Genomic DNA, 8,737 nt, shown 5'->3' on the forward strand with positions numbered 1-8,737 from the left:
GATAGTGGTGGTGATGATGTGTGTGTGTGTGTGGGGGGGGGGGGGGTACACATCGAAGCTCTGGTGAGCATCATCACTGGTTGGAGTTGGTGGCACTCTGAGTGCCTCCTCCGCCTTGGCCGTGCCATCCTTATCTTTCACACCTACGCCATGATGGAGACAGTCATGCTCGCACGACCCTCCCTTTGCAACGTTACCGCCATCGTTCTGCCTCACTTCACCGTCCCCCAACACACACACACACATAACACGCTCGGCTCGTGGCGCGGTACCGCAAGCGCATCCTCCCTCCCCCTTCCCCCACACAGTACACCACATTGATGGGTTTCGAGTTAAAGGCTGCTGTTCCACGGCTGGCCTCCACCATTCTCCTCCTCGCTCGAAGCCCACAGCACGCCGTATCGCAGCAGCGGCGGACGACGAGCAACAATGCTTCTCGGGAGAATGACCTTCACGTTCTCATGATGAAGCGGCACAGCAAGGCACGCTTCATGCCGAGCTTCTACGTGTTCCCTGGCGGTGGTATCGAGGGCATCGATTACGCCACGGCGAAGCACTACCTGGCGGCGAACTACCACGTGCATCTGCAGGATGCAGAGGACAAGAAGATGACGCAGGACTTCCTTGAGTCGTGCGCGCAACCGTCCGCTGTAGAAGCAGAGGTGGAGGCGTGGGCCTGTCGCGTTGGGGCACTGCGCGAGCTCGCCGAGGAGACTGCGTGTGTTTTGCGAAGAGATGGTCACATCTGTACGGTGGCCCAGTGGATCAAGTGGCAGAAGTCACGCGATGCGAGTGCAGCAGACCGCGCGTCCACTGGTTCCGTCTCGTCCCTCTCCGCGACGCCGCTTTCCATCTACGACCTTCCTGCCGTCTCGAGCCTCCGTCCCGTTGCGCGGTGGGTGTCGCCGCGACAGTTCAAGCACCGCTACGACACCTACTTCTATGCTGCTCTTGTGGACTCTGCTCTGGTCAGCGCAGAGTCACACGAAGAGGTGCCCATGCCATGTTCCACTCAGACATTTAGTGGTAATGAGGCAAATCCTGGTGCGGCGGTTCGTCACATCCCACCACAGGAGCTGCCGCTCCTCGGACAGGCCAGTGAAGTTTCGGAGCTGCTCTGGGTAAGTCCGCTGGAGGCGCTGCGACGACATGAGGACACGAGTGATTCCTTCTCACTGGCACCCCCGACGTATCTGATATTACACGCGTTGTCTCTGCAGCCAGGCTTTGTGTCGATGGCAGCGGCCTGGGAAGCAGAGCCACCCTCTCCGGTAGACGCTGTGGCAAAGTCGTTAGGCGAACTGCCGTACAGCAGCGTACTGCCGTGCGTGGAGCCGATCAGCACCACAACGGAGGACGGACACCGCATTATCGACTTTGCGCTGCCGGCACGCTACTTCCACGAAACGGGCTGGTCTATGGCGGAGGGCGAGTACCTTGTCCCTGGCGCGAACTTTGCCGAGTACAGGCACTTCATTCGCGTGTTTGTTGGCCGTGCTGGAGTACCACAAGTAGGTGGCGCCACGGCGGACAGGGCATACGTCATCCTCCATTGATAATGGGGTGTATGAAGGTCTGAAGATGGTTTTTTGACGAGGGATGAGAGAGCGAAAGAGAGAGGGGCCGAGCAGACATGTCCACTGACGAGCGAGTGTATTTTTCAGCCCTGTCCCTCTCCTTTCTCTTCTCGTATCTCCCCCATTTAGCTTCAGCTTTGAGCGTTGCATGCGCATGTCGGGAGGTATTCATGTATGCTTGCTTGTAAGGGGAAGATTGGGGAGAGAGAGAGAGTGGGGGGGGGGCGAACAGCTGGAAGGGTCTGCTCTCTGGCGCTTTCGTCCGGCTTTGAAATGGAAAAGTGGGGTGTATGGCACCAACTTTTTCTTCTTTGGCACTTATTATTTCTAAGAGGGAGGATGCGGCGGGACGAGGGAGAGGGGGGGTTGGAGAGGTCTGGCGTGCTGTAGGCATGTGCGTATTTTACTTACCTTTATTTTTGCCTTCTCTCCATGTTGATTCTTTAGCGATCATGTCCCCGGTCTCTACCATCTCCCTTCCTCCGACACCCCTGTCTTTCTCCATACTTGCCCTCCCTCCCTCCCCCTCGATATGTGCGACTCCTGTCCAGCCCCCCCTTGTCACCTCTTTGGTTGTACGTCTACGTGCACATTCACCAAGGGGGGAGGCGATCTGCTCCCCTCTTCCTTGTGCGACATCTTTGACTCCATGTCTCCATGCTCTGTGTGTGACATGATCGAAGAGTATTCCATCGCTCGGTGCCTCTGCACTGCCCATCTGCCCCACCCTATTCTTGTCTCTCTTTTATGGTCTCGTTTCGCTCGCCGCTCGTCCTTTTCCCGCTCTGTTGCCGTCTTGTCCAGTCCTAAGCTGCTTTGTCTGTGTGTGTGTGTGTATTGTTCACTCAGCTAACACACACACACACACACAGAGAGACAGACAGGCGCACGGGCTCGCGCGAGGCTCGTGAGCCTCCTTTCGTTTATTTCTCCCACCTTGCATTACCTGCGCTTGCCCTTCTTCTTATTGCTGTTTCACGTGTTTGTGTGGATGTGTGCCTTGGGCAGCACTGGCAGACAGGCTCGCAGCCATGTCAGCATACACACTCACACACACACACACACACACACACACGTACATGCAGTCTTTGTCGCTTGCATTGACACTACCAAATAAGGCAAGGGCTAAGCAGTATAGGTGCAGGTTCAGCTACTGAGACCGACGTCGCACCGTTGCAACGGTAGGAAAGGCCCCAAACACCGAAGAGAGACTTGCTCGATGAGCGGAAAGTGCCTCCGTCGAGCAAGTGGGCACGGGTACTTGGCCATGAAAAAAGGGCCGTATAATCGGATGCGTGTCTGTGCCGTCTTCTAACGAGTGCTTCGCTTCATGAGGTGCGATGGTGCAGATTGAACTTTCTCTCCAGAGTTTTCTAGTGTGTGTGTGTGTGTGTGTGTGTGTGTTACCTGCGCACCCAAGTATATGCACAGATGTGCAGGCATCTGAAGGCGGTACAACACATGCAGAAATCAACAACGCCCTCCTCCCTTTGCTTTGGTGTTGTTCTTTCGCTCTCACTCACTCACTTTCGCTTGCTGATTCCATCATTGCCGAAAACGCGCCTTGCTGCCTGTTGGAATGCTGAGATCGGCACATTTTGCCTTCTGCCTTGCTGTGTGGGAGTCGCGCACATGCCGCTGCGTGCTGCTCACGCCGTGGCCTACGCGTGGACACTTTCTATGCCCCTCCTTCTCCCATCGCTAGCCATTACTCGGCTGCTCAAACACCGAAGGTAAAACACTATTGTGCCCACACCTCAAGGGAGGAGCAGAGACGCACGTAGGTGCGCTCGCAGCGCCCACACATGTCTATTTACTGCCGTCTTGCGTCGCCGCCAGTGTTCCTTCGCGCACTGCACACTGTGTCGGTCAGTCGCGATGGGTGGGCCACTGTCGTGTTCACCGACTCGCATGTCGTCCTGCACGTTGAGGGTACGGATGAGAACATGACAGCAACATGCACCCTGCCGAAGAACCTCTTCGCCGAGTACGCCGTCGTCGAGACGCGCTTTGCGCTGCACATCCCTACATTGATCGACGCGCTACTCATGCTTGGCCCATCAGTGGCAACAGCGTCGACAAGAGCCGTTCTCGCGTATCCGACCGACGATGCGAAGCTTCTCGTGGAGCTGACCCCAGCAGATCGGTTTGCGGGTGGTGGCTCACCGACGCTGTCGGACCTCGGTGTGGGCGGGGATCGCATGCTTCAGTCACTGCTCGTCACCCGTAACGTGCGCGACCACTTACTCGATCTGCGCTTCTCCGAGGCGGCACTTTTGGCGCAGGTGACGCTGCAGGGCGACGCCGTGCGCGACCTCATCGCCGACGTCACAGCGGCGCAGTGCACCGAAGTGTCTATCCGTATTGACCCTAAACTAGGCGTCCTTCTGCGCGGTGAGGGCGGTCCATACGGCGAGGTAGAGGCGCACGTCAACGCCAACTCTGAAGTACTGTTGTCGCTGTCGCGCGAACGCTCCGCCAGCACACGCGTCTACACTCACCATCTCGCCTTGGCGTGTGGCGCAAGGGGTGGAACAGGGGGCGGTGGTAGCAGCAGCGGCGGCTCCGGTGCCGGTGGAACTGGCGGGGGACGCCTGCGTGGCACAGTCCCCGGTGGTGGAGGCTCCAGCACGCGGGATGGGCGCCTGTCGAACACTGATTACATCCTGATGGGTCTCGCCGCCTCCGCCGTTGGGGCTGGTGGCAGTGGTAGTGGTGGTGCAGCTGTCGGTACTCTTTTTGGCGGCTTCGAACGGCTGACACTCCAGATCAATGCACAGAGGCAACTGAGTGTGCTGCACATGCAGCGGGATCATGAGCTGAAAGTGTCCGTGACGGTTGTAGTGATGCCGCTCAGCTCGGTCTACGACGTTCTGTGAAGGAGCGCACAGGGAAAGCACCTAAGCGATGCGGCTCCCTCTGTTCCTTCTTCATGGGCTGGACCCTCTCCGTCTCTTGGGCACATTGGCCAACTTGTGGTGTAGGGGCGTGCTGGCACACGTTAGATCTTTCTTTCACACAGAACAAGACTGTAATCCAGTAATGCATTCACACGCCCCGCACAGCCACGATCACTGAAGCCGATGGTGAAGGGACAGAAGGAGAGCAAGTTGGCTCGTGAAACTGCGGCGGCGCTTCTGTGGAGGAAAGGTGCATGATAGATGGCCCATTGTGTCAAGGCATTGAAGAGACAATCTCGACTTTCCCCTCTTCAGTCGTGTTGTCTACGCGATACCGACCCCCGCCCGCGTGTCAGCATTGTGTCGTGGGGTAGCTGCCACATCTCGCTCGCGCACCTCCCCCCCTTTTTCTTTCGCTTCCTCCACCCGGCCTGCTCAACTTCGCCATTGTCGACCCGCTGCCCCACCTCACCTCAGCGCTCCCACTCTCTTCTCTCATTCTCCACTTTGTGTGGAGCTATTTCTCTCTCTCTCTCTGTAACCTCTTACGCCGCCTTTTCCACCCTCCCCTCCCTCCTTACACAGCACACACGGTGAGAGAGACACACACACACACCCGCACACTTCATGTACGCACGCACACACGGCAGCAGCAGACGCAGTGAGGTGTGAGCGGCAAAGACTGATACAGAGGCAAGACCTCTCCCCTTTCCACCTGCGCGGTGTTGCCCCCCAGCTGGCACTGTACAGCCGCTAAGAAAACAGCCCCAGGCTGCACATCGACATCTCTTGGGCATCTCCACCCTCTTCCTCCCACCACACGACGGGCTTCTTCATTATGAGTGAGCTCCAGCTCATCCTCAGCCCGGCGCAGCTCACGAAACACTATGAACTGCTACAATTTCTCAGCCGGCACCCGAACCAGCCGTACACCCTGGCGCAGCTGGACTCTCTCCTGCCACGCGGGGTGGCGTTGCAGGGGTTTCCAAAGGAGTGGTTCTCGCTCATCGAGGATGGTGCCTGTTGGCACCGCAGCATTGAGCTCCATCGCAACTACAGTGCGACTGCCTCCACTGCAGCAGCACATCTGAATACGGGGGCGGCACAAGACGGCCCGTCCGCCTCTTCTCCGTTGGGGTTCAACTCAACAGCGGCAGAGAGAGCCAAGTATGTGCTGCTGTGTGCTCGTGCCGAGGTCAATACACTGGATGAACTACGCAAGCGCATCGATTCCCCATCCACGCTGCTGGACCCGGAAGGCTGCGTGGCGTTGCACACCGATCAAATTGTCATCTCCACCGCACTGATCCGGCGAGCGGTGCGAACAGGGCTGGTGCACTACTTCCCTGACACGTACGACAAGGCAGAGTACAAACATTTCGGTATGCGAGACGCTTCATCTTCAGCCAGTGGTGGCGCGGCAGCGGGATCTGGCCCGGAAGGGCGCACAGGCAACAGCGGCGGCAGCAGTCGAGCCAACGTTGGTCAAGCCACCTCGTCTCTACTGGAGTCGTTCCTGGAGCGCGATGAAGCCCATGGCGAAGGGAGGAACGGTGGTGGTGATCGCATTTACGTTGCCCTTCCACCTGGCGTCTGTGTACACCATCGCCTGCTCACCCGCCGCGGTGTGCCGGAGCAGGAGGCATACTCACTGCCGACGCGCTTCTACGTGGGGGAGCGTGTGCAGATCCTCTTTGACAACCAGGTCGCCGTGAAGAAGCTGGGGTTGCCGAACGAGCTGCGCGTTGACTGGTCGCTGGCAGGCGTGAAGCTCCCAAACACGGGTGACACCCGCCAGACAGCCGGGGAGAGGGGGACGAGCCGACTGGAGGCGCTGGCGGCCGCGCCGCCGCCACCACTGCGGGTACGCAGAGAGAACCTTGCAGTGCACAGCACTCCAGCAGTGGCAAATGCGTCGCCATCAGCGGTGACGGAAGCCTCTGCCGCAGCAGATGCGCCGGCGCCAATCATTTTCAGCACGAAAGTCAAGATGGAGATCGAGGCGGTGCAGGCCTGCTTAGTCAAGTTGATCCTGACGGTGAACGGTGTGGAGAATGTGCTGAACCTCGAGGTGCGGGACGAGGCGGTGAGCCTGCCGGGCGTACTGGTGCTGCGCGACCGCCACCTAGATAGTTTTTCCCTCCCAGAAAAGAGCGTCCTTGCAGACCCTATTGTAAACCCCTCACCTTCATGGCAGTATCCGTACGAGTCGGTGCTGCGCGCCGCGTGTTCATCGTTGCCGAGTAACAGCCGCGACGACATTGCAGCACAATGGGCGAGCGCGGCTGCTGAGCCGTGGTCAGAGCTTGTTCCTCTCCCCTGGACGCAGAACCCATCCCCGGCCGTGCTGGCGCTGCGGGAAGCGACGTACCCCGCTCAGGACGCCACCGTCCGCGCCGCCACGCGCGCCGTCTTCTCCGCGCAGTCACTTGCCGACGAAGCGCGTCTGCGACAGACGAAGGCGCGCGTGCGTTGCGAGGCTGACGCTCGCGCCGGCAGTGGTGGTGGTGGAAAGCGGCGGCGACGACAGCAGCTCCGCAGCAACGTGATGCTCAGCAACCGCCATCTCCTCCACTTTGGCCTTGACTTCTCCATTCCCTTTGTGAATCTACGCCAGTAGAAGGGTATTTCACGTACCGGCGGTGTGTAGGATCGTGGGCGTGAGTTTTGTCTCACTAGTTTCCACTGTGACTGCCGATATTCCTTCCCCGTGCTCGCCTCTCCCCTCCGTTCTCTGTCCACCGTCAGGCCTAACGTCGATAATAGAGCGAAAAGAGGGAGACATCAGAGACATGAATCGGAAAGTAAACCCAATGCACGGGAAAGCACCTCGGCGAGACATGTCTGCTTGACGTGCTGTGCGCTTAGTCCCTTCCACCACCACCACCACCCATAACATTGGCGTGGCTGAAGTCATTTGACGCGTGCGCGTGCGTCCCATACTCCCCTTCCCCATCGTCTTCCACTGGATCTCTACGGCTGCCTTGCGCTGGAGAGATGCTTCGCTTCGAATACGATGGGGCGGACACGTGAGAGTAGTCATGAGTGCCGGCGGCTCTGCCACTTCTGCCAATTGTGGCCAGCCGTGCTCTTCACCTTATCGATCACGCTTGCCCGCTTCTTTAGTGTCCCTTTCTCCTTCTTTCCACTTTACCTCCGCACATTGGGAACCACTGACGGCTGTGCGCACGTGCCCCCGCTTAGTGTAATTATGGGATGGTAGTGCAGACGATCGTCACGCACGGGAGAAGGGACACAGAAAGGCATCTCTCTTCTGCTTGCACCAGGCGAGGTGGACTGGGCGCCCCAGGTGGTGTGAGCCTGCCTCTGTCTCGTTCTCTCTCTTTCTCTTGCCCTTGTCTCATCAGCCCGAAGCCATAAAAGAATGAACTCTCCATGCCACCGATCTTCAACACGACCCTCAAGCCCCCTTTGCAATCAAGGAGAGGGTGCCGAGCACCGCTGCGGCAGTCGGGTATGCAGGCCGCCCCACATGCACGCCTGAGCAATCAACCAGGTAGCGGAGGCGGTGCTGCACATGCTGCCGCTGCGTCCGCGTGCGCGCAGAGCACGCCGCCTCGCTCGAGAGGTAGTGATGCAGGGGCCAGCATGCCCAACATATCCCCTTACACAGATTCAGAGAACTCTGGCAACAACGTGCTCGTGCCACTACTTTGCCGTCAAGCCACTGCGGGGACGAGAGACTTCGCTCGACTCTGCTGTCTTTGTCGTCCTATCGCGTTGAGCATGGAGTCGGTGAGTAGCTGGGAGGAGGACACAGCGATAAGCAGTGCATCCGAGTCTGAAAGCGGTGGGCCCACTAGCGCCTCCTTACATCCTACGCATGTGTCGATTATGGCGCATCCCATGTCCCATGAACGCTCATCAGGACGCCTTGCAGCTCAACGTACAGAAGGAAAGGATGACGGTGAAGGAGGCAGCACACCCGTATCCCTGTTTCATCGACTCAACGCCCGTCTCATTCGCGTGCGACGACGAAACCGTACGTGCGCATCGTCCTCGTGCTCAGACGGCGCCGCCACCTTCTCTCAACAGTCAGCCAGCGCCAGCGATTCTAGTCGTCGTCGCGTACGGCCTCGGCAGCTTTCATCACGGTTGGTCGCGGAGGTGGCTACGTCCAACAGCGTCATCGACTTGCTGAGCGAAGACTGGCCGGGTGGAGCTTGATTGGTATGAAGCAAGCGGCAGTGGGTGGTGAAGTGTTTAGCGCCGCACTAACCTCAGCATAGAAAGTAAGGT

The 8,737-nt window shown here is 58.7% G+C and overlaps 3 protein-coding genes across 3 annotated transcripts; all 3 read left to right on the forward strand.

Annotated features, from left to right (window-relative positions):
• Positions 1 to 320: 320 nt before the first annotated feature.
• Positions 321 to 1,556, forward strand: LBRM_20_4630 (hypothetical protein, unknown function; the record flags this gene model as incomplete). The annotated part of the gene is made up of 1 exon (XM_003722966.1): positions 321 to 1,556. The coding sequence occupies one exon, from the start codon at positions 321 to 323 to the stop codon at positions 1,554 to 1,556; it is 1,236 nt and encodes a 411-aa protein (XP_003723014.1).
• Positions 1,557 to 3,382: 1,826 nt separating this feature from the next.
• Positions 3,383 to 4,456, forward strand: LBRM_20_4640 (conserved hypothetical protein; the record flags this gene model as incomplete). The annotated part of the gene is made up of 1 exon (XM_003722967.1): positions 3,383 to 4,456. One exon carries the CDS (start codon positions 3,383 to 3,385, stop codon positions 4,454 to 4,456), a length of 1,074 nt encoding a protein of 357 aa, XP_003723015.1.
• Positions 4,457 to 5,315: 859 nt separating this feature from the next.
• On the forward strand, positions 5,316 to 7,097 carry LBRM_20_4650 (conserved hypothetical protein; the record flags this gene model as incomplete). Its single annotated transcript, XM_003722968.1, has 1 exon — positions 5,316 to 7,097. One exon carries the CDS (start codon positions 5,316 to 5,318, stop codon positions 7,095 to 7,097), a length of 1,782 nt encoding a protein of 593 aa, XP_003723016.1.
• Positions 7,098 to 8,737: the final 1,640 nt, after the last annotated feature.

This window comes from Leishmania braziliensis (genome assembly GCF_000002845.2).
Source record: "Leishmania braziliensis MHOM/BR/75/M2904 contig, possible fusion of chromosomes 20 and 34".
Classification (NCBI taxonomy): Eukaryota; Euglenozoa; class Kinetoplastea; order Trypanosomatida; family Trypanosomatidae; genus Leishmania; species Leishmania braziliensis.